Source organism: Tachyglossus aculeatus, chromosome 25, assembly GCF_015852505.1.
Source record: "Tachyglossus aculeatus isolate mTacAcu1 chromosome 25, mTacAcu1.pri, whole genome shotgun sequence".
In the NCBI taxonomy this organism is placed as follows: Eukaryota; Metazoa; Chordata; class Mammalia; order Monotremata; family Tachyglossidae; genus Tachyglossus; species Tachyglossus aculeatus.
In genome coordinates, this window is record NC_052090.1 from 22769450 (window position 1) to 22793904 (window position 24455).

Here is a 24455-nt window from a genome sequence, read left to right on the forward strand (position 1 = left end):
TGAATCAAGAATCAGCAGGGATGGTGCGGTACAAATCATGGAGTCAAGAAGTTCAGACAATGCAGGAAAGGAGGACGAGCCATTGGGCAGCCTTGGAGATGGAACTGCATGCATTTGTTTAATAGCATTGATTGAGAACCTACTATGTGCTGAGCACTCCACTAAGCACTGTTGAAGAGTTCATTGGAGGATGTTAGACACAGACCCTGGCCCCTAAAGAACTCATAATCTAAAAAGGCAATTAAAATTTAGAGTACTGTTAAATTGAAAAGTCCTTTAGGGCAGGGTTTGGGTCTGTACCACTATTAATTATTAAGAGCTTTTAAGTGCTGGGGTAAGTACAGTATAGTCAGATAATAATAATAATAACGATGGGATTTATTAAGCGCTTCCTATGTGCAAAGCACTGTTCTAAGCGCTGGGGGGTTACAAGGTGATCAGGTTGTCCCACAGGGGGCTCACAGTCAACCCCCATTTTACAGATGAGGGAACTGAGGCCCAGAGAAGTTAAGTGACTTGCCCAAGGTCACACAGCTGACAATTGGCAGAGCCAGGATTTGAACCCACGACCATTGACTCCAAAGCCCAGGCTCTTTCCACTGAGCCACGCTGCCCCTGTCCTGCATGAGGCTCACAGTCTAAGTAGGAGGGAGAACAGGCATTTAATCCCCATTTTACATGAGGAAACTGAGACCCAGTGAACTTAAGTGACTGGCTGATGGTCACACTGCAGTCAAGTGGCAGAGCTGAGATTAGAACCCAGGTTCTCTGACTCCAAGGCCCATAATCTTTCAACTAGGCCAAGCCCTTTCCTCTAGACCATAAGCTCCTTGTGGGCAAGGAACATGTCTACCAACTCTATTATATTGTACTCAGAGAAGCAGCGTGGCTCAGGGGAAAGAGCACGGGCTTTGGAGTCAGAGGTCATGGGTTCAGATCCCAGCTCTGCCGTTTGTCAGCTGTGTGACTTTGGGCAAGTCACTTCACTTTTCTGTGCCTCAGTTACCTCATCTGTAAAATGGGGATTAAGACTGCGAGCCCCACGTGGGACAATCTGATCACCTTGTAACCTCCCCAGCGCTTAGAACAGTGATTTGCACATAGTAGGTGCTTAATAAATGCCATCATTATTATTATAAGTGCTTTGTACAGTGCCCTGCAAACAGAAAACACTCAATAAATACCACTGATTGATTGATAGGGTGTGCAACATCCCATTCTACTCTCCCATGAGTTTAGTTGTGCCTTGCAACACAGGAGGTTCTCAGTAAATGCCATTTATTGGGTTGACCTGAGGCCAGTGGGGGCCTGAAAAGACCCTTTGGAGGGTTGTGAGACTCTTCCACTCTTCTCACCACTCCAAGAAGAGAGATATGAGGACGCATTGCCCACCCTTACGGTCTTAGCTTTTCTAGGTTTGGCTTTATTATACATTTGATTCTCTTTTTTACAACATAAGATGCAGACGAGAAGCAGTAGAGTATGAGAAAAGAATAAGATTCCTAGGAGGAATGGAGGAGTCAGAAGGACTCCAAATACATTAACCTCCTGGGTTGCTGAGGAGAAGGTTGGGATGAGGGGCTCTGGAAAAATTCAGAAAAGGGAGCTAAATGACCTTCTCTGTAAAGAGTTAAAGGTTTTTGCCCCATGGCACTTATGTACATATTTGCAATTTATTTATTGATATTATTGTCTGTCTCCCTCTCTAGATAGTAAGCTCATTGTGGGCAGGGAATGTTATATTTTCTCCCAAGCGCTTAGTACGGTGCTCTGCACACAGTAAGTGTTCAATAATCATGATTGACTGACTAAAGGTTCAGTCAGAGGTGACAGCTAATAGCTAAAAAGCACTGGCCATTTTTATTTCAGCTGTACTAATCATGACAATATTAAGATGTTAAAAAAGACAAGATTATTCAAGTCCTAAGTATTTCTGGTCTTGCATTTTTCATTCCACAGGGGGAGATTTTCAGGTGCGTGCCCAGGGATCTAGTGGCCCTCTTTAACTAAGTAACTCTTAGTAGCACTAATTTAATTTTAATTAATTTTAATTATATTCAAATTCCTTTGTAATTATTCATTAAAAATGTAAATTATGTTGGGCTGAGTGAAAGAAATGCTACATCTGGAATGAAATATCTCACGGGCACATGGAGACCAGTATGATTTTGTAGGCAGTGTGACCTACTGGGAAGAAGATGGGGCTGGGAATCCGGAGACTTGGGTTCTAATCCTGACTGCCACTGGCCTGCCGCATGACCTTGGGCAAGTCTTTTAATTGCTCTGTGTCTTAGTACTGTCTCGGTAAAAATCCAGAAAAATTACCTGCTCATCCTTTCTGTCAGGGAACCGTGTCCCATCTAATTGTGGGCAGTGAACGTTTCTACCAACTCTATTATATTGTAGTCTTTGAGTCCTTAGTACAGTGCTCTGCCTACAATAAGTGCTCAGTAAATACGATTGATTCATCTTCTATCTATTCCAGCGCCCAGCTGCCGACTCCTTGCCCACTTCCTTCCTCAGGCCTGGAATTCCCTCCCCTTTTATATCTGACAGATCACCACTTTCAAAACCCTCCCGAAATCACATCTCCTCCAACATGTCAACTGTGACTAAGACCTCCTTTCCCCTTTTTTCCCTTCCTTCCCTGTCAGCTATGCACTTGCCTGAGTAGTCCTTAAGCAATTTAATCCTCACCCCAGTCCCACAGCACTTATGTATATGTCCTTATAGTCTATTTCCCCTATCTATTATCTATTTGATTAATAATAATAATAATAATAATAGTATTTGTTAAGCACTGACTATGATTCAAGCACTGGGGTAGATACAAGCTATTCTGGTTGGACGCAGTCCCTGGCCCATGTGGGGCTCACAGTCTTAATCCCCATTTTACAGATGAGGTAACTGATGCCTGGAGCATTCATTCATTCAATCATATTTATTGAGCACTTACTGTGTGCAGAGCACTGTACTAAGCGCTTGGGAAGTACAAGTTGGCAACATATAGAGACGGTCCCTTCCCAACAATGGGCTCGCAGTCTAGAAGAAGTAACTTGCCCAAGGTCACACAGCAGACAAGTGGTGGAGTCAGGATTAGAACCCGTGTCTTCTGGCTCCCAAGCCTGTGCTCTTACCACTAAGCCATGCTGCTTCCCTGATTGACTGATTGATTGGCCACACAGCAAGCCCTTAATACCATCACTATTCTAGGGAGCTTCGAAAAATGAGTCTCAAGTCTCTCCTCTAGTCGAGTACTTACCACACAGCTGAAATTGGGAATTGTGGCATATTTGTAGGAGTAGGGGTAGAGCAGCATCTGGGCGTACGCATGGAAGGAGAGGTAAGCGCTGATGTACTTCCTGCGTTTGCGGAGGAAATGGGCCACAGCCTTCACCTCGGGCTCTGACTCGGGGAAGGGTCCACAGTAGGTATCATCGCAGGGATACAAAGAAGCCCCTTCATCTGCAAATTCAAAAGGAAAAGGCATATTTAGCACTTCCTCCCTCTTGCCCCAATTTCTACAAGCATGGTGTGAATCCAGAACCACATGCTAGTGAGGTAAGTTAGCATTATTATTTCAATTTTTCAGGAACTGGCACAGGAAAATGAACTAATGACACTAATAATAATGGTAGCAATTGTTAAGCACTTACCATGTGCCAAGTAATCTACTAAGCTCTTGAATAGTTACCAGATAGTCAGGTCTGACACAGTCCCTGTCCCACATGGGGCTCACAGTCTAAGTAGGAGGGAGAACAGGCATTTAATCCCCATTTTACAGATGAGGAAACTGAGGCCCTGTGCAATCAAGTGACTTGCTTCGGTCACTCAGGAGGTAAGTGGCAGGGCTGGGAGTAGAACCCAGGTCCTCTGACCCTCAGGACCGTGCCCTTTCAAGTAGGCCATGCTGATTCTCTACAGTGAAATGCTGAGAGTTGGGTAGCATCCTGGATTAATGCCCTGTAATGGACTCTCCAAAGCAAGGGGCAAATAGACAGCCAGGATGTTCCAGAAACAATGCCAGATCCAGATCTCCCCCTTCTATCATCATCAATCGTATTTATTGAGCGCTTACTGTGTGCAGAGCACTGTACTAAGCGCTTGGGAAGTACAAGTTGGCAACATATAGAGACAGTCCCTACCCAACAGTGGGCTCACAGTCTAAAAGGGGGAGACCCTTCTAGACTGTTAGCCCGTTGTCGCGCAGGGATCGTCTCTATATGTTGCCGACTTGCCCTTCCCAAGAGCTTAGTACAGTGCTCTGCACACAGTCAGCACTCAATAAATACGACTGAATGAATGAACAAGACTGGGTGAAGGCAAAGAGGCAATAATCAGTAAAAAATTGGAACTACAATACCATGATGGAGTCGCCCAGAGGGAACGATGAGCCTCAGCCTTGAGACATCAGGACTGAGACCATGACTGTGGAGAATTGATTATAGAATCAATCTTTTAGACTCCCCCTTTTAGACTGTGAGCCCACTGTTGGGTAGGGACTGTCTCTATATGTTGCCAATTTGTACTTCCCAAGCGCTTAGTACAGTGCTCTGCACATAGTAAGTGCTCAATAAATACAATTGATTGATTGATAGAAGCAGCATGGCGTTAAAGGAAAGAGCACGGGCCTAGGAATCAGAGGATCTGGGTTCTAATCCCGCTGCCACTTACCTGCTGTGTGACCTTGGGCAAGTCACTTCATTTAATCAATCAGCGGTGATTATTGAGCATTTGCTGTGTGCACAGCACTGTACTAAGTACTTGGAAGAGTGCAATGTAACAATGTATCAGACACATTCCCTGCCCGCCATGAGTTTACGGTCTAGAGGTAGGGAAAGGACTTCAAGGGCTTTAGGGTCCTTAAAGGCTTGCTGAGGGCTGCCTGACCCAGCATTCTTTGATCTCTCCACCTGCTCTTCAAGAAGGAGCCTAAGGACCTAACTTCTCACCCTGGGCTTCAAGGCTGTCTATCACCTCGCCCCCTCCTACCTCACCTCCCTTCTGTCCTTCTCCAGCCCAGCCCGCACCCTCCGCTCCTCCGCCGCTAATCTCCTCACTGTACCTCGCTCTCGCCTGTCCCGCCATCGACCCCCGGCCCACGTCATCCCCCGGGCCTGGAATGCCCTCCCTCTGCCCATCCGCCAAGCTAGCTCTCTTCCTCCCTTCAAGGCCCTGCTGAGAGCTCACCTTCTCCAGGAGGCCTTCCCAGACTGAGCCCCTTCCTTCCTCTCCCCCTCGTCCCCCTCTCCATCCCCCCCATCTTACCTCCTTCCCTTCCCCACAGCACCTGTATACATGTATATATGCTTGTACATATTTATTACTCTATTTATTTATTTATTTTATTTGTACATATCTATTCTATTTATTTTATTTTGTTAGTATGTTTGGTTTTGTTCTCTGTCTCCCCCTTTTAGACTGTGAGCCCACTGTTGGGTAGGGACTGTCTCTATATGTTACCAATTTGTACTTCCCAAGCACTTAGTACAGTGCTTTGCACATAGTAAGCGCTCAATAAATACGATTGATGATGATGATGATGATGATGATGGAGACCAGGAAATGGTATGCTAAGTGGAAAGGGGTATGCTAGGGCTCACAGCTCAAAATGAAGGAATCTCTCGGTCTGGGTTTTGCTACAACTCCCAGACAGCTGCTCAACTCCCGAGATCCCCCTGCCTTTTGGAGGAACCAAAAGTCACCAAAGAATCTAAAGACTAGCCACCTCACTCCTCCTTGAAAACAAACCCAGACTCTTCTCAAACAGAACTCCATCGAATGCAGAGTTTCGACTGGGCATTTTCTGTCCATTTGTGGCAGTCAGGTCTTCAGCAACTATAGGAGTCAGGAAACATAGGTAGGACTGGGGTTGTGAGAGCAAAGTTTTAACAGGCCGCGGGTGTGGGTGCAACGGGGGTAGTTCTGGGGGCCAAGTGGCTGTGGTGGTGATTACGTATTTGCCCACAATGGCAGTTGGGTTGTGACTCCCTGTCCGGGCCGCAAATTATAGCAAGTTATAGGGACGAAATGGCCCTTTAAACCTCTGTCCCATAATGTCCACTTTTACTTTTGAGTCTGGGGGTTAACTGGGGGACAGGGCTTCCACGGGATGGGGTGGGGAAATACCCGATGGAGATAAGGATTCAATACCTGTTCTTCCTCCCCCTTGAACTGTTAAGCCCCAAGTAGGGCAAGGACTATGTCTGATTTAATTATCTTGTTTCTACCCTCGCCCTTAGAACAGTGCTTGGTACATAGTAAGCGTTCATCAAATACCAGTGTTATTGTTACTATTAATATTAAGGCCCCGGGACAGACAGTGACAGAGAATAGATCTCTGAGACGTGTCTGTTCAGGGTAGGTTCAATAAATCCTGTTCTGCATGATGAAGATGATGGTCATATCTGCCTGCTGAGAGGGTAACCAACCCATTATGGTTAAGGTATACAATACAGACTAATATTTTCATAACTGCAAAGCTTCACACTTAATTCCCTCATATTCTAGAACATCAAAGTCCTTTCACTGAACGTAGTAACATTTCTATAGGATGACATGAACTTTTCCTTGGTTGGACAATCTGCAACAAAAATTTGGAGAAGCAGCATGGCCTAACGGATAGAGCGTGTGCCTGGGAGTCAGAAGGACATGGGTTCTAATCCTGGCTTCTCCAGCTGCCTGCTGTGTGACCTTGGGTAAGCCACTTACCCTCTCTGGGCCTCAGTTACCTCATCTCTAAATCAGAGATTGAGACTGTGAGCTCCATGTGGGATAGGGACTGTGTTTAACCTAATTGGCTTGTATCTTCCCCCAGCGCTTAGTACAATGCATGGCACAAAGTAAGCGCTTAATAAATACCATTAAGAAATCAGCAGCAGAACTGATTCATTCCCAGAATTCTTCGTTAGTCCCCCTGTTATCACTTATTAAGAACATATCATCAGCTTCGGAAAGTTCTCGTAATCTTGCATGCTGGTCTACAACAGGGAAAAAATACTAAAGTCCAGCTAGGTTTCACCCAATTCACTGGTGTGTCACCAAACACTTAGCAGAGTGCTTTGCACATAGTAAGTGCTAAATAAATATGACTGAAGTATTTCCAAAGTGCTAAGGTACAGCACTTTGATGCTAATGCACAATTTAATTTTTGCTCTACTGTAGAGTGAAATAAGTGATTCTCAGATCCCAGAAGACAAATATTTAATTTATATAGGCTCGGAGTCAGTCAAGGGCTCAAGCTGCTTGCTGAATTGCAGAGTTATAGGGTCTTTGAGAGTACAGAAGAGAAGCAACAGGAAGAGGATATGTCAGAGAGACACAGCATTAGACAACAAAAGCTCATATAAAGAAGCAGAGAAACAGCATGGCCTAGTGGTTAGAGCCCAGGCTTGGGAGTCAAGAAGACCTGGGTTCTAATCCTGACTTCGCCAGTTGTCTGCTGTGTGACCTTGAGCAAGTCACTTCATTTCACTGTGCCTCAGTTCCCTGCAAAATGGGGATTAAGACCATGAGCCCGAACTGTGTCGAATCTGATTATTTTGTTTTTACCCCAGCACTTAGGACAGTGCCTGGTATGTACTAAGCACTTAAAAAATACTGTAAAAAACAAGATGATAATGCTCAGAGTATTTACGGAAGTTGGGAATTAACAGAGGGGGAGAAGGGAGAGGAGGATGAGGTCTGGGTAAGAGAGAGCAAGATGGAATTGACCGGCAGTGGGGAGTGGGATTGGCCATGATTATGGGAAGAATTGGGAGAGAGGGTTGATTGGAATGAATTGGTAGAATAGTATGGGGATGGCCAGGGTTCTCCTGGGGCATTGGCTTAGGGAAGGCCAGCTAGGGCTCTAGACTGTAAGCTTGTTAATAATGATGGCATTTATTAAGCACTTACTATGTGCAAAGCACTGTTCCAAGCACTGGGGACGTTACAAGGTGATCAGGTTGTCCCACGGGGGGCTCACAGTCTTAATCCCCATTTTACAGATGAGGTAACTGAGGCCCAGAGAAGTGAAGTGACTTGCCCAAAGTCACACAGCTGACAACTGGCGGAGCCGGGATTTGAACCCCTGACCTCTGACTCCAAAGCCCGGGCTCTTTCCACTGAGCTACGCTGCTTCTCTAGGCTTTTAGACTGTGAGCCCAATGTTGGGTAGGGACTGCCTCTATATGTTGCCAATTTGTACTTCCCAAGCGCTTAGTACAGTGCTCTGCACATAGTAAGCGCTCAATAAATATGATTGATTGATTGATTGATTCTCAAGGCTAAGCTTCTCAAGGCTTGTTGTGGGCAAGGAACATGTCTACCAACTCGAGTTTATTGTACTCTCCTAAGCGCTTAATACAGTGTTCTGCGTACAGTAAGTGCTCAGTAAATACCACTGATGAGGATAAGGCAGGGTGAGTCAATGCAGAGAGCGAAGGGAATGTGGTAAGATGGCGATAGCTGGGGAAATAGGGTAGGTTGGGCATAGCGGAGCTCCCTGAGGCAAGCCAGGGGGTGAGCCCTGAACATTGGAGACAGCTTAGGGAACGGTCTCGGAGAGAGCTTACCAAGGAGCGAGGTTAGCCAGGCTGGGGGGAGTGAGAGACACAAAAACAGCTGAGAAGGAGAGAGGATGAAAAGCGGGAGAAAGGGAGGGAAACGGAGAAAAGGAGAGAGGATGGAGGAGGGAGAGAAGAAGAGAGGGTTAGATACCAGACACCAAAGAGAGGTAGAGACAAAGAGGAGGAGGAGAAGAAAGGGAAGAGATCAGATAACGATCAGGGAAAGGAGGGAGATGATGGTGATGATGATGGCATTTGTTAAGCGCTTACTATGTGCAAAGCACTGTTCTAAGCGCTGGGGAGGTTACAAGGTGATCAGGTTGTCCCTCATGGGGCTCACAGTCTTCATCCCCATTTTCCAAATGAGGGAACTGAGGCGTAGAGAAGTGAAGTGACTTGCCCAAAGTCACACAGCTGACAAGTGGCAGAGCCGGGATTTGAACCCAAGACCTCTGACTCCAAAGCCCGGGCTCTTTCCACTAAGCTACGCTGCTTCTCTAGGCCTTCTCAAGGCTAAGCTTCTCAAGGCTTGTTGTGGGCAAGGAACATGTCTACCAACTCGAGTCTACTGTACTCTCCTAAGCGCTTAATACAGTGTTCTGCGTACAGTAAGTGCTCAGTAAATACCACTGATGAGGATAAGGCAGGGTGAGTCAATGCAGAGAGTGAAGGGAATGTGGCAAGATGGTGATAGCTGGGGAAATAGGGTAGGTTGGGCATAGCAGAGCTTCCAGAGGCAAGCCAGGGGGTGAGCCCTGAACACTGGAGACAGCTTAGGGAACGGTCTCGGAGAGAGCTTACCAAGGAGCGAGGTTAGCCAGGCTGGGGGGAGTGAGAGACACAAAAACAGCTGAGAAGGACAGAGGATGAAAAGAGGGTAAAAGGGAGGGAAACGGAGAAAAGGAGAGAGGATGGAGGAGGGAGAGAAGAAGAGAGGGTTAGAGACCAGAGACCAAAGAGAGGTAGAGACAAAGAGGAGGAGGAGAAGAAAGGGAAGAGATCAGATAACGATCAGGGAAAGGAGGGAGATGATGGTGATGATGATGATGGCATTTGTTAAGCGCTTACTATGTGCAAAGCACTGTTCTAAGCTCTGGGGAGGTTACAAGGTGATCAGGTTGTCCCTCTTGGGACTCACAGTCTTCATCCCCATTTTCCAGATGAGGGAACTGAGGCGTAGAGAAGTGAAGTGACTTGCCCAAAGTCACACAGCTGACAAGTGGCAGAGCCGGGATTTGAACCCAAGACCTCTGACTCCAAAGCCCGGGCTCTTTCCACTGAGAGACACTGAACTACTCACATGATTTTTTTTTTTTTTTTTACCAGATCTCGGCTAGTAGAATAAAACATTTGTGTCTAAGGGAAATAGGTGGCAATGTCAACCCTGCCTCTGCTTTTGCAACGTGTCAGTCATAATTAAGTTATTAGTTTCCTTGGGCTTTAGAAAAACAAATGCTATTACTACCAAAGTCTCTTCTTCGATCCCCCGCCTCATAGAACGAGTGTAGAATATATTACAGAGATCGGCAGTGCAGGTCAGAAAAGAGAATCTAATCCCCAAATCTTAGTCGGGGGAATAAAATGGTATGGCCTGATTATTTCATATCTACCCTAGAGCTTAGTACAATGCCTGGCACATAGTAAGCACTTAATAAATGGCATTTAAAAAATTGAAGCTCTGTTCTAAACCTCTAAATTGTTCACATCTGTAGTGTGTACTCTCTCTTCAGATTCAATTCCTAACGTTGTACGGTTCAAACAAGACAGTCCTTAGACCTCAAATGCTCAATTTCCCTTTGCACTCCAAGGATTTTGTTTCAAGGACTGAAAAATCAGCAAGGACTACAATCAGAATTTCTCTGGTATGAAAGGGTATAGCCTTTTGGTTTTAATAGGCTGAGACATAACTGAATGAGAAAAAGGGGGGCCTGCAATTTTTAAGGATCGAAGTTCTTGATGTATGCAATCTTCTGTTTTTCTGCATCATAAAAATTAGGCATGGAAAATAATCATATATTCCATCTCCTGCCAGGGTACAATTGCTGTCTTGGATATTTATTTTACTTGTACATATCTATTCTATTTATTTTATTTTGTTAGTATGCTTGGTTTTGTTCTCCGTCAACCCCTTTTAGACTGTGAGCCCACTGTTGGGTAGGGACTGTCTCTATATGTTGCCAATTTGTACTTCCCAAGCGCTTAGTACAGTGCTCTGCACATAGTAAGTGCTCAATAAATACGATTGATGATGATGATGATGATGGATATATTGCTTATTATTCTGGTCTTATTTTAACATTAACTTTGGAAGAAGCTGGTATTGTATTGTATCCTCCCAAATTCTTAGTGCAGTGAGTCCTCAATAAAAACCACCGATTGATTTATTGAAAGAAGAAAATATATTCATCACGTTCAAGGCAGGGAGAAGAGAGAGACTGCTGACATCAGAATTATATTTTAAAATTGGCAGAAAAATCCAATTAGAGAAATCCATGGATATCTAGAAAACAGTAGATGCCACAAACTTAATCAGTACCTCACAGTTACATTAAAGCTTTTGAATAAACGTAGTCTAAAGAGACAAGGGCAGGACCCAAAGTACCCCGACTGCATTGTCCACACACAAAGAATGCTCATTGTTGAGCCATTGTATTTACTGAATTTAATCTCAATTATCGGCTGTGTGCTTTCACCTTAATCCAAGAAATAGGGTGGCTTAATCTGAAGAAGGGAACATTCAGCCAGGATTCATCCATCTGTAAGTTTGGATTGGGTTTTTATGATGAGGTCCTGGACGAGGTGTTTTCCAAGTTCCGTGAGGGCTGAACAAGGGTAACAGGGCTAAAACTGAAACTGGAGAGATTTGGAAGACACCAGGGAGAACATTTCCCTCTCCAGGGATAAAATCATGGAATGGTCTCCGGGAGAGACTGCAGAGGCTCCATCCCCGGTGAAAGGAACTGACATCCTATGTCCTGGAGACGGGGGGCTAGGCCAGATGAACCTGTGCGGTCCTTCCCGGATCTCTGACTCTACTCCCTGTCAAAAATAAGGTTTGGTTATGTTTTTAGGGATGTTTCCACTCACTAGCTCTTTTGAGCCCCTCAAACGGTCAAATAAAATGAGATTAACCCACAAGCTCATCTCTGCAACTCATGGACTAAGCCAGCCGAGTACAGTAGGACTCTCTTCAGAGATCATGACTGCCTCAAGGGATCCATGTTTATTTCCCATTTGTATACTTTTCCCAGGGAAAAGTACAGTGCTCTGCCCATAGTAAGCACTTAATAAATACGATCACAAATACTACTGCTAGATTTCATGAAAACCGTTATTGAAAGAGGGCTAAACAAAGTATAGCTTCCCCAAGGAAATAAGATCCCCACATTTAAATGAAAACAGTGTAACTATTTTTCAAAAGATTGATGCAATATAATACAATGTTATTTTCAAATGACAAACATTGTATTCAAACATTCAAACACTGAAAATGTTTCCAAACTGTAAATATAATGCAATGATAAAAGATTTTGAGTTAGATCTTTATGCAGTACAGTAGAGATTATGTCTTCTAATTACGGTAGTCTCCCAAGAACTCACTACAGTGCCGTAGTTAGCGCTTGATAAATATTATTGATTGATTAATTAGTAGACTAATTAGTAGATTAATTTTAGACTGTGAGCCCACTGTTGGGTAGGGACTGTCTCTATATGTTGCCAACTTGTACTTCCCAAGTGCTTAGTACAGTGCTCTGCACAAGTAAGCGCTCAATAAATACGATTGATTGATTGATAGTAGTATTAGTTTTTAGTTTAGAGAAGCAGCGTGGCTCAGTGGAAAGAGCACGGGCTTTGGAGTCAGAGGTCACGAGTTCAAATTTCAGCTCTGTCAATTGTCAGCTGTGTGACTTTGGGCAAGTCACTTAACTTCTCTCTGCCTCAGTTCCCTCATCTGTAAAATGGGGGTTAAGACTGTGAGCCCCCCTGTGGGACAACCTGATCACCTTGTATCCTCCCCAGCAGCTTAGAACAGTGCTTTGCACATAGTAAGCACTTAATAAATGCCATCATTATTATTATTATTAGTTCACACCTACTTGATGTGGCACACTGTACTAGGCACTCGAGAAATTAAGAATAAATATGTACATATGTAACTAATTTCTAAAGTGTCATCTATCATGTCTTATTCTACAAAAAGGTCTGTCATTATCTATGCTAGCTTGAAATAAGGCTTTAATCACAATAATCCCAATTGATTATTGCGATAAATATAATATCCACAACAATAACCCACTTGATTATCGAAGTGGAAGGAAAGGTCAACTTTGCTGTATTTTTCTCACGTGAAGGCACCCTGTAAGATATCCTGTCACTAAAAGTCAATTGGGTTATGGCTAAAAGAAGAGCATTATCGTGGAGAATCTCCAGCACTCAGAACAGTGCTTGGCACACAGTAAGCACTTAACATTATTATTATTATTATTATTATTATTATTTTATTATTATTATTATTATTATTATTATTATTATTAAGAGAGAGTGGGGCAGGCACTGAGAGTGAAACCACAAGGAAACTGACGGGAGAAGCAGCATGGCGTAGAGGAAAGAGCATGAGCCTGGAGTCAGAGGACCTAGATTCTAATCCTGATTCTGCCGTCGGCTGTGTGACCTTGGGCAAGTCATTTAATCTCTCTGTGCCTCAATTACCTCATCTGAAAATGGGGATTAAGACTGTGGGCCCCTTGTGGAACATGGACTGTGTCCACCCTGGTTATTTTGTATCAATTTCAGCACTTAGTACAGCGCCTGGCACATAGTAGGCACTTAACAAATGTGCACAGAAAGAAAGATCACAGGCTTTGGCGTCAGAGGCCATGGGTTCAAATCCTGGCTCCGCCAATTGTCAGCTGTGTGACTTGGGGCAAGTCACTTCACTTCCCTGTGCCTCAGTTACCTCATCTGTAAAATGGGGATTAAGACTGTGAGCCCCCCGTCGGACAACCTGATCAGCTTGTAACCTCCCCAGTGCTTAGAACAGTGCTTTGCACATAGTAAGTGCTTAATAAATGCTATCATTATCATTTTTTTTTTTAAAATGGGGGATTGGGTGGGGCCAGGAGGCGGCACTGTAACCATTTGAAGGAAAATTAAGGATGCATAACCACGAGGTACAGCCTCCCCCTCTGCTGATACTTTCCAAACTTGTTTTCTTCCTCAAAGCCCTGGCCTTGACACTTGGTCCAGGTTTTGCAGGTTATAAGCAGAACTAAAGCAATTTTGTGGTTTTAACCACCACCACCCTCAACGGTATTCCTCAGCGATGGACCCTAATCCGATCAGAATAGCTCATCGGTGGAACAATTCGATCCACATGCCCTTGGATGCAATTTGAGGGGCACAAAACCCAGAGCATTGCTTCCATTGCCCATTCAGGAATGTCTAGCAGCACTTAATGCAGGGGACCAGGTTATTTCCATTTGGGGCTGGAGGGGAAAAACAGAAAGAAGGAAACCGAAGAATTTGAGAAAAATTGAAACCAAGGAAGGGTGGGGCTAAAGGAGACAAGTGAAAAACCCAGGCTCACAGATTTTGAAGCCAATAGTCTGAGCACGATGCTACAGCACAGGGTGACAGTGGAAGCTCAATTTTTATCGGTATTTTTTAAGTGCTTACTATGTGCCATGCACTGTACTAAGAACTGAGGTAGACACAAGCCAGTCAGATTGGACCCAGTCCATGTCCCACATGAGACTCACAGTCTTAATCCCCATTATACAGATGAGGTAACTGAGGTAAAGAGAAGTTAAGTGATTTTGCCCAAGATCACTCAGCAGACAAGTGACGGAGCTGGGAATAGAACCCAAGTCCCACGCTCTTTCCACTAGCCCACACTGCTTCTCAGATCTACCGATTAGTCAAGGCTCAGAGTATAATGACAGCTTCTGGCAGATGTACGTTGATAAGCTACCCTCTGGAAGGCCTGCACTTGGAGAGATTCAACAGCTCTTTCAGGAAAACCGAAGTGACGGTCAGTGGGTTGCAGTAGTAATACAATATATTCAATATTCAAATAGTATCAAGTAAATGAGTTAGCACCGCCGAGAGTGACTTTCTCCCAAGGCATGATTTATATTTAGCCAGATAAGGGCCCTTCTACCTTATGGTTTAGTCACCTTGTCAGCCCCTCTGCCAAAAAGTGCTCCAGAGAAAAGGAACTGAAATTCAATGAAAGACACGTTTCTGGATTAATCATGTTTTCTGAGCATCTACTAAGTACTTGAGAAAGTTCAATACTGGCAGAGGTAGAGGTACTTTCCCATGCACCTAGTACAATGCTCTATTCACAGTTTGTGTTCAATAAATACGAGCGATTGACCATAGGTAATGACCATCCTCTCCCCCTCTCCATCCCCCCTCATCTTACCTCCTTCCCTTCCCCACAGCACCTGTTTATATGTATATATGTTTGTACATATTTGTTACTCTATTTATTTTACTTGTACATATCTATTCTATTTATTTTATTTTGTTAGTATGTTTGGTTTTGTTCTCTGTCTCCCCCTTTAAGACTGTGAGCCCACTTTTGGGTAGGGACTGTCTCTATATGTTGCCAACTTGTACTTCCCAAGTGCTTAGTACAGTGCTCTGCACACAGTAAGCGCTCAATAAATACGATTGATGATGATGATGATGGTGATAGGTAGAAGACATGATCCCTGCCCATAAGGAGTTTACAATCTAACAGACAACATCGAAAAACATTGCTCCAACTGGGGAGATTCCAAGGACACTGCTGTGGCAGGTGGAAATTCCGTCACAATTACAGATCCCAGGAGGTGTTACGAGGAGAAAAAGTTGGAGACTTGAACGATATGGGGAAAATGTTTGGCGAATCGCTGATTTGGAAAGGAAACAGTCCATTATGCCCACTCTTCAGCTCTGCTTTTGCTCATGGGGCTTTCTAGCATGTTAGTCTATTTGTACATCACTTCTCTAAATGCCTTCAGATCCATTAGCAGTGCCAATGGGAATTTTAATAACGGCTCTGAATCAGCCATAATTGTCAAGTCCGTGCCATTACTCGACACAGTGGTTATTCCTCCCCGCCATTTCTTGGAACAGTCAGGAATGGCCAGTGCCAGGAGAATCTGGTTTATTTTTTTTAATGGTATTAATTAAATGCTTACTATATGCCAGGCATTGTTGGACGTGCTGGGTTAGATACAAGCTAATCAGGTTGGACACAGTCCATGTCCCACATGAGGCTCACAGTCTTCATCCCCATTACACAAATGAAGCCCAGAGAAGTGAAGCGACTTGCCCAATATCATACAGCCAACAAGTGGAGGGGCAGGATTAGAACCCAGGTCCTTCCAACTCCCAGGCCCTTGCTTTATCTACTAGACCAAGCTACTTCCACAAGGCAGGGCACCTGCAAGTGAAAAGTGATTAAGCCAGACTGTAATTTGGAAAAAGGAGGTAGAACTCAGTTAAAGCACATCTTTAAATACAAAAGTCTCATTTGACACCAACACAGGGAGCTGGATGGATGGTGCTGAGCTGTTTGCTGATCCTGAAACTGGGAGTGTGGTTGGGGACACAGACCCTTTCCCCTCTGGACTCTGAGCCCCTCCGAACCCCGCAGGGTAGCTGGGGGGAATTTGGAGCAAACCCAGCTCTGCATCCAAGTCTAGCAGACTCTAGATTCTAGCAGCTGAATAATGTTAGACCGCATCCAATTTGTGAAACCTCCATTTTCAAGTCTGCCATAGAGGGGCCAAAATGCTAGAAAAAAAAAATCCCTGAGCTTATAAGCAAACCCCCCCCAAAAAAACAGTCCCCAAGGAATTTCACACGCTCCTGCCCCTTTTTGGATGATGTCTTTAAGGAATTGACATTTCTTTCCATTTTTCTCCTCCCCAAAGGTAGGTCGGCTCCTGCAACTATGGGGTGTGTTTCTCTTGATCATCATCATCATCGTCAATCGTATTTATTGAGCGCTTACTGCGTGCAGAGCACTGTACTAAGCGCTTGGGAAGTACAAGTTGGCAACATATAGAGACAGTCCCTACCCAACAGTGGGCTCACAGTCTAAAAGTTTTGATGTCTTCGCCTTCCTATGAAAGGGGGACTAGGGAGTTTTCCACCAGTCAGGTGCCCTTTTGCCAAGAATACAAGGTCTCTCTCTAAAGATATTTAAGATGACTGTGCATTTACTAATTATAATAATAATAATAATAATTATGGTACTTGTTAAGCATATACCTCGTACCAAGCTTTGTTCTAAGCACTGGGGTAGATCCAACCCCAGATACCGAGAAGCAGCATGGTTTAGTGGAAAGACCACGGGCTTGGGAGTAAGAGGTCGTGGGTTCATTCATTCAATCATATTTATTGAGCACTTACTGTGTGCAGAGCACTGTACTAAGCACTTGGATCCCAGTTTTGCCACTTAGCTGTGTGACTTTGGGCACACCACTTAACTTCTCTGTGCCTCAGTTACCTCATCTGGAAAATGGGGATTAAGACTGTGCACCCCACGTGGGACAATCTGATTACCTTGTATCTTCCCCAGTGTTTAGAACAGTGCTTGGCACATAGTAAGCGCTTAACAAATACCATTATTATTATTATTATTGTTACAAGTTAATCAGGTTGGATTAACTTGTATTCCCATATGGGGCTCACACTTTTAATCCCCAATTTACAGATAAGGTAACTGAGGCCCAGAGAAGTTAAGTGATTTGCCCAAAGTCATTCTGTCAGTCATTTGTAGTTATTGGGCACTTACTGTATGCCGAGCACTGCACTAAGTGCTTGGGAGAGTACCATAAACAATAGATACATTCCCTGCCATAACTAGTTTACAGTCTAGAGCATTTGAGAAATGATCTTCTGTTTCTTACTTTCCCACCTGTGTTCAAACTCTTCATTTGCAGGATTTGACTGGACACTGCAGTTCTGTTCATTTTAAAAAGAAACCCTAAACCTTTCCTTTCTTAAGAATTGCAGCCAGAATCCACGTGTTGCTACCCTCCCCAGGTGGAGTGTTAATTGGCTGCACTCTGGAGCCTGAGGCCTATGAAGACATAACAGAGCAGGGTCCAATTATTTCCCCACTTACCACACCATTTCACCTTCCAGTTGCGATTGGCGTCCACACCGTGGCAACGGAACCTGGAGTTTCTTGACCTCGTTTTCCTCCAGAATCGGTCCTAGTCACAAGATGAAGAAATTAGTCAGTCAGTGAGCCAGGATATATATTTAGTACCTAGAGCTTTGTGCTGAGGCTGGGAGAGAGTGAATGTTTAAAGGGCTATCATGCGTACATATTTGTACGTATTTATTACTCTATGTATTTATTTTACTTGTACATATCTATTCTATTTATTCTATTTTGTTAGTATGTTTGGTTTTGTTCTCTGTCTCCCCCTTTTAGACTGTGAGTCCACTGTTGAGTAGGGACTGTCTCTATATGTTGCCAATTTGTACTTCCCAAGCGCTTAGTACAGGGCTCTGCACATAGTAAGCGCTCAATAAAAACGATTGATGATGATGATGATGATGCGTAGGGAATGCAAATTCTTGGGTCAGTCGCAGAAGGAGGATGGAGAGAGGGCTAAACTTGATTCAACCTGTCGCCATGGCTTCTCCCACCCTCTCCATGGTGATCTCCCAATCAAAAGCGGCTCAGGAGAGGGTGGTGGTGAAACCCAGGATGATGGGCGGATGTCGGAGTGTCAACCGGGAGACCGCTGGTACATCTGACAGCTATTGCAAATACATCATTGGAAATATATCCCACAGCAGGAGGGAAAGAACATATGCTTTAGAATCCAAAGAGCTGAAATGTAGTCTGCCACTAGCCTACACTGCAAACCTCTCTGAGCCTCAGTTCCTCATCTTTAAAACAGTGATTAGATACCTGGTCTCCCTATCTCAGATATTTGAACCCCTGTTGGAACAGGGATTATATTTGAGCTGATTATCTTGAATCTAATCCAGCACTTGGCACATGGTAAAATACCATGACAAACAATAAATCGACTCATTTCAACACATTTGTAAGACTTTCCTACCTAAATCTAGTTTTTCAATACTTTTTTTATTTTTGGTTACATTGGCAGAAAACTTACACTTGTCCAGCTAAAATGGTAACCGTCAACATTAAATACGGGCATGATGTAGAAATATAAGTGGTTTAGCATTCTTCTCATGGCAGGATCACTCCGATATGTCTGAAGAGCCTAAAAGACAGATTGAACCCCTGGGTCATTTCTGTTACAGTCAAACTTCTAAGTCAGCAAAATCCCTAAAATGAAGACTGAGGAAAGTAGAATGTGAAAAATATTTGCTGCTCAAGAGAAATATATTTCAAATCTGCTTTACTACATGAACACCTATAAAATGGAAATAAAGCCAAGGTGAACCATATTTTCACTTCCTATATTCTATCTCCAGCCTTCATCAAGTTTATTCACCACAATCTAATAATAACTATGGCATTTTCAAGTATTTATGTCCTAAATGCTGGAATACATGAAAATTTATGATTTTATAATAATAACGATAATAATATTTGTTAAACCCTTACTATGTGCCAGGCACTGTACTAAGCACTGGGAGTGGATACATGCAAATCGAACAGTCCCTGTCCAATATAGGGCTCACAGTCTTACTCCCCATTTTACAGCTGAGGTAACTGAGGCCCAGAGAAGTGAAGTGACTTGCCCAAGGTCACACAGCAGACAAGTGGCAGAACTGGGATTAGAACCCATGATCTTCTTACTCCGAGGCAAGTGCTCTATCCACAATGCCATGCTGCTTCCCCACTACCCCATCCCACATAAATTCCTATCCCACACCGTGCTTACGCTTACAATTTTTTGCATCCCTATTTTACAGAAACTGTACTTACCAGGACAGTTGCAGAGCGAAGTCTCTTTCCACTAGGCCATATAGCATCCCCACGCTAGGTAAGAGATGGAAAGGAACTGAATGGAAAAGAGGTTGGAGAAAAGAGCTAGAAAGAATGGGTCAGGAACGATGAACAAAAATGGGGAGAGAGAAACAGAAGATAAATAAGATGAGAGCAAAAAAACAAGGAGATCAGAACATGAACGGGAGGGAGAGAGGATGCAAGTAGAAAGAACAGAAAAAAAAAGAAAACTAGAAGTGAAAATAAGAAGAGGGATCTTCTCTGCCTTCTTGTCTCTCCTTCTCCAGTCCATACTTCACTCTGCTTTTCTGAAAAAAATTTCCGTCCATGGCTTCTCACTGCTCAAAAACGGTTGCCATCCGCCTCCGCCACAAACAAAAATTCCTTACCAGTGGCTTTAAGGCACTCAATAAGCTCTTCCCTTCCTAACTTACCTCACTTATCTTCTATTACAACCCAACCCACACACTCTGCACTGTAACACCAACCTACTTTCGGTACCTTAACTCGTTTGTCTCGGCTTCAACTCCTTCCCTCATATAATAACAATAATAATGATGGCATTTATTAAGCGCTTACTATGTGTAAAGCACTGTTCTAAGCGCTGGGGAGGTTACAAGGTGATCTGACAGACTGCCTCTCTCCCTTCCTTCAAGACTTTCCTTAAATCTCATCTCTGCCCAGAGGGCTTGCAGACCTAGCCTCTTATTTCCCCTGTCCATGGTCCTCTCTGCCTCTGAGTACCCCTTAAGCCTTTGATGATGCTCACCTCAGCCCCACAGCCCTTATTTAAGTATCCTTACACTCGACTATTTCCCTAATCTGCAATTTACTCTAAAGTCTGTATCCCCCTCTAGACTGTAGGCTCCTTGTGGGTGGGGACCACACCTAGCACTCACTCCCTTGGTGACCTCATTCGCTCCCACGGCTTCAACTATCATCTCTACGCTGATGACACCCAAATCTACATCTCTGCCCCTGCTCTCTCCCCCTCCCTCCAGGCTCGCATCTCCTCCTGCCTTCAGGACATCTCCATCTGGATGTCTGCCCGCCACCTAAAACTCAACATGTCCAAGACTGAACTCCTTGTCTTCCCTCCCAAACCCTGCCCTCTCCCTGACTTTCCCATCTCTGTTGACGGCACTACCATCCTTCCCGTCTCACAAGCCCGCAACCTTGGTGTCATCCTCGACTCCGCTCTCTCATTCACCCCTCACATCCAAGCCGTCACTAAAACCTGCCGGTCTCAGCTCCGCAACATGGCCAAGATCCGCCCTTTCCTCTCCATCCAAACCGCTACCCTGCTCGTTCAAGCTCTCATCCTATCCTGTCTGGACTACTGTATCAGCCTCCTCTCTGGTCTCCCATCCTCTTGTCTCTCCCCACTTCAATCCATACTTCATGCCGCTGCCCGGATTGTCTTTGTCCAGAAACGCTCAGGGCATGTTACTCCCCTCCTCAAAAATCTCCAGTGGCTACCAATCAATCTGCGCATCAGGCAGAAACTCCTCACCCTTGGCTTCAAAGCTGTCCATCACCTCGCCCCCTCCTACCTCACCTCCCTTCTCTCCTTCTCCAGCCCAGCCCGCACCCTCTGCTCCTCTGCCGCTAATCTCCTCACTGTGCCTCGTTCTCGCCTGTCCCGCCATCGACCCCCAGCCCACATCATCCCCCAGGCCTGGAATGCCCTCCCTCTGCCCATCCGCCAAGCTAACTCTCTTCCTCCCTTCAAGGCCCTACTGAGAACTCACCTCCTCCCAGAGGCCTTCCCAGACTGAGCCCCCTCCTTCCTCTCCCCCTCCTCCCCCTCTCCACCCCCCGCCGTACCTCCTTCCCTTCCCCACAGCACCTGTATATATGTTTGTACATATTTATTACTCTATTTATTTATTTTACTTGTACATATCTATTTTATTTATTTTATTTTGTTAATATGTTTTGTTTTGTTCTCTGTCTCCCCCTTCCAGACTGTGACCCCACTGTTGGGTAGGGACCGTCTCTATATGTTGCCAACTTGTACTTCCCAAATGCTTAGTACAGTTCTCTGCACATAGTAATACGACTGATTGATTGATTGATTGCTAACCTGATTACAAGCATGTAGAAGAGTGCTTGGCACACTGTAAGCACTTAACAAGTACCATAATTTCTATTAATTATTATTGAAGGTAGGAGAGTGGTGGTCTGTAATTATAAAGGGGGAGAGAGTCCCAGGCCAGAGGGAGGGGTAAATACATAAAAGCTAAAAAGAAATACTTAGCATGGCCCAGCACTTCTAGGGGTAGGCATTTCTTGATGACTGTAGCTAGCAAATAAGTCTGAAGCAGTGATATTCCTCAAACTAGCTATATAACAGTGCAACACATGCCTCGGTGTGGCAGCAGCTGGGAACTGCTCTCAGTTTTCTTCAACCTACCTCGAAATGGCAACTACCCTCTAAAAAGAACCCTTCTGCACGGGATAGATCAATCAATCAATCAATCAATCGTATTTATTGAGCGCTTACTATGTGCAGAGCACTGTACTAAGCGCTTGGGAAGTACAAATTGGCAACACATAGAGACAGTCCCTACCCAACAGTGGGCTCACAGTCTAAAAGGGGGAGACAGAGAACAGAACCAAACATACCAACAAAATAAATAGGATAGAAATGTACAAGTTGAATAAATAAATAAATAAGTAAATAGAGTAATAAATATGTACAACCATATATACATATATACAGGTGCTGTGGGGAAGGGAAGGAGGTAAGATGGGGGGATGGAGTTCCGGAGTTCCTCACTAATGGGCTGGATTAGGCCCATTCAATCAATCAATCAATCAATCGTATTTATTGAGCGCTTACTGTGTGCAGAGCACTGTACTAAGCGCTTGGGAAGTACAAGTTGGCAACATATAGAGACAGTCCCTACCCAACAGTGGGCTCACAGTCGATGGATGGTATTGTGCAAATTTGAAAAGCGCTACCACATAGAAGGCAGCTTACGCTAGTGGGAAGAGCATGAGATTGGGTGGCAGGAGACCTGGGTTCTAGTCCTGGCTATGCCAGTGACCACTGTGTAACCTTGGGCAAGTCAATATGAGAAGCAATGTGGCTCAGTAGAAAGAGCCCGGGCTTTGGAGTCAGAGGGCAGGGGTTCAAATCCCAGCTCTGCCAATTGCCTTCCCAGACTGATCCCCTCCTTTCATTCAATCATATTTATTGAGCGCTTACTGTGTGCAGAGAGAGCACTGTACGAAGCACTTGGGAAGTACAAGTTGGCAACATATAGAGACGGTCCCTACCCAACAGTGGGCTCACAGTCCTTCCTCTCCCCCTCTTCCCCCTCCCCCTCGCCTTACCTCCTTCCCCTCCCCACAGCACCTGTATATAGAGAAGCAGCGTGGCTCAGTGGAAAGAGCCCGGGCTTTGGAGTCAGAGGTCATGGGTTCAAATCCAGACTCCGCCAACTGTCAGCTGTGCGACTTTGGGTAAGTCACTTAACTTCTCTGTGCCTCAGTTACCTCATCTGTAAAATGGGGATTAAGACTGTGAGCCCCACGTGGGACAACTTGATTACCTTGTATCCCTTGCAGCTCACAACCCAAATATATGTGCATGAATAGACATATTCATGTAAATATGAATGAATGAATGCACACACACACACACTCACACATATTCACTCATATTTATTGAGTGCTTACTGCAGTGCTTACTTCAGGGCACTGTACTAAGGGCTTGGGAGAGTACAGTACAACAATAAACAGACACATTCCCTGCACACAGTGAGCTTACAGTTTAGAGGTGGGGAAGACAGACATTAATAGAAATAAATTACAGATACAAACATACATGTTGTGGGGCTGGGAGTGGGGGAGACCAAAGGGAGTAAGGCAGGGCAACGCAGAAAGGAGTGGGAGAAGAGGAAAGGGGGAAGGCCTCTTAGAGGAGATGGGTCTTCAATAAGGCTTTGAAGCATTGAATTGTCTGTTGGTTTTGAGGACAGAGGACATTCTGATATATGTAGATGTTAGACACTGTTTTATAAGACCTTACGTTGCACAATATCTATCCCACCTGAGGTTCCCAGGCTATGACATGGGAAGAACAAGAATATTAAACCCATTTTATATATGGAAGAAACTGGAGCCCAGGGAGGTGAACTGACTTTTCCAACAGGCGAAGGGAAGGGCTGGGATTAGAACTCTTTTCACCTGTGTCCCAATCCTCTGCTCTTTCCATTAGGCGACACCGCACCTCACTGAATATTTCAAGTGGTGTTGAGGTATGAAACCCTGGCTGCATTTGCATTTTAATCCTCTTGTTCAGGAATCCAAAATTGAAATCTGGCGATGACACTCCAGGAACCAAACGGTTTCATTAAGCAAGAAAAGTCGAAAGAGTATTTTCCATTTAATACTGTTGCTACAGCTGAAAATCAATTTGTCAATGGTATTTATTGAGCACTTATTCTGTGCACAGCACTGTACTAAGCGCTTGGGAGAGTCCAATACAATAGAGTTGGTAGACAAGATCCCCACCCTCGAGTATCTTACAATCTGTTTGGGGAGACAGAAATGAGAGGATTTATGGATAATTTCCCTTCTCCTCCTCCTAAAGTACCTCCTAAAGCTTTCCTTGGGTTATCCAGCTTGGGATATACTGATTCTAGATTTCTGAGTTGATTGTCATCATTTTTCTAAGAAGCTTCAATTTCTTAATTCAATTGGGAAAAGCAGTGGATTTGGACATATTTAGAAAGGAGACATATGCATGAAAGAGACAGCAAGAGACAAAGCAAAGAGGAGTCAGTTCTTCAAGAACGTGGGTGTTGTACTTCTGAAGAACCCACATTGTGGACAACTCGTGTTCTAGTACAAGGGACAATGCTGTTTACACAGGTCAAATATTTCTTCTAATACCACCTCATAACGTATCTAAATAGATATTCATTGGAGAAAGAACATGACCCAATTCTTCA

At 44.4% G+C, this 24455-nt stretch overlaps 1 protein-coding gene across 1 annotated transcript in view; it reads right to left on the minus strand.

The window, feature by feature from the left end:
• Positions 1-24455, minus strand: part of CPA6 (carboxypeptidase A6) — a 141282-nt gene that overhangs the window by 11496 nt on the left and 105331 nt on the right. The window contains exons 7-9 of the mRNA XM_038766731.1: positions 18689-18799; positions 17677-17767; positions 3263-3465 (exon numbers count right to left, since the gene is read on the minus strand). Of these exons, the coding sequence (XP_038622659.1) occupies positions 3263-3465; positions 17677-17767; positions 18689-18799 (405 nt within the window). The remainder of the gene's footprint in view (positions 1-3262; positions 3466-17676; positions 17768-18688; positions 18800-24455) is intronic.